Here is a 1,471-nt window from a genome sequence, read left to right as displayed (position 1 = left end):
GATTCAATCAGATCTCATCTTAAAAGATTTTGGTAAAGTACCTTATCTCCCATTTACTGAAAATAATTTTTGAAACAAATATGTTATTATATTTAATATTTAATATCATTTGGTGGTTTATAATGTTGCAATTGATTACTAGTTTCCCATTACTATATACATAGCAAATTATTCTTCTCTCTTGTGGAAATAATCTCTAAGTTTGCCTCGCAGTTGGGCCAAGAAATGAATGGTCTCTTCAAAAAGAGGAATCTCTCAAGAATAGTCCCCAGCCATTAACTATAGTCTTTCTGATAGCATCCTTGACTTCTTGGTTCCTCAGGCAGTAGATGATGGGATTTAACATAGGTGTAAGGACTGCATATATGGCTGAGATCAACTTGTTGGAATTGAAGGAAGCAATGGCTCGAGGCCGAACATACATGAAGATAACTGCCATATAATAGATGACTACCACAGTGAGGTGGGAGGCACAGGTGGAGAAGGCCTTTCGCTGTCCAGCAGCTGAGGGAATGCGCAGGACAGTGGAGATAATGAAGCCATAGGAGATAACAGTAGCTGTGAAAGGGAATATAAGGATCACAATGGCTAAGCTAAAGTCCACTGTCTCAGCTGTAGAAAAATTCTTGCAAGCCAATTTTAGGACTGGAGAAACATCACAAAAAAAGTGGTTTAAGACATTATTACTACAGAAGGTGACACGTGAGATGAAATAGACTTTGGCTACAGCAATAGAAAAGCCACATACCCAGGAGCTGGTAATCAGCTGCATACAGAGCTCTGTAGTCATGATGACTGGGTAGTGGAGTGGTTGGCAAATTGCTACATAACGGTCATATGCCATGGAAGCCAGAAGCACACATTCTGTGCAGACAAGTGAAATGAAGAAGTAGAGTTGAGTCATGCAACCCAGGAAGGATATGGTGTTAGGATGAAGAAGAAATCCAACTAACATCTTCGGGACAGTGACAGAAATGTACCATATCTCCAAAAATGACATACTACCCAGGAAGTAGTACATTGGCTTGTGGAGGGAACCATTGACCCAGACAGTGAGGATGATGACCAGATTCTCCATCAGTACAAATAGATAGTTTCCAAGGAAGAGGAAGAAGAGTAGAATCTGCAGCCAGATAGCAGTTGGGAAACCCACAAGGATAAACTCATTGACATTAGTGATGTTTTCTTCCCTCATTGTTTGGATGTGAATGGTCTGGTTAAGATCTACAATGGCAATGTAATATAAAATAATTTTAGGGAAAGAGGGAGAGCAGTGGACAAATGCTATTTATTCCCCACATATTAAGTTTCTATACCTCAACTTAAAGACACTTATCTGTCTCCATCTTGGACTGAATACAATGTAAATAAATTAAGAGTTTATAAATTGTCCTTCATGGAAATTAGAGAGCAGAGAAGAATCTATAACCAGTCCTATCCTTAATTCAAGATTAGGAATCAGTTATTACAG

The 1,471-nt window shown here is 38.8% G+C and overlaps 1 protein-coding gene across 1 annotated transcript; it reads right to left on the bottom strand.

The window, feature by feature from the left end:
* Positions 1-238: 238 nt before the first annotated feature.
* LOC141552718 (olfactory receptor 6B9-like) lies at positions 239-1,195 on the bottom strand. The gene has a single exon (XM_074284742.1). It carries the CDS (start codon positions 1,193-1,195, stop codon positions 239-241), a length of 957 nt encoding a protein of 318 aa, XP_074140843.1.
* Positions 1,196-1,471: the final 276 nt, after the last annotated feature.

Source organism: Sminthopsis crassicaudata, chromosome 2 (genome assembly GCF_048593235.1).
Source record: "Sminthopsis crassicaudata isolate SCR6 chromosome 2, ASM4859323v1, whole genome shotgun sequence".
Taxonomy (NCBI): Eukaryota; Metazoa; Chordata; class Mammalia; order Dasyuromorphia; family Dasyuridae; genus Sminthopsis; species Sminthopsis crassicaudata.
This window is presented reverse-complemented; position numbering and strand designations above follow the sequence as displayed.

Bases quoted from the DNA above. Each gene is read 5' to 3' on its own strand.
- LOC141552718 (XM_074284742.1), bottom strand. From the start codon at position 1,195: ATGAGGGAAGAAAACATCACTAATGTCAATGAGTTTATCCTTGTGGGT.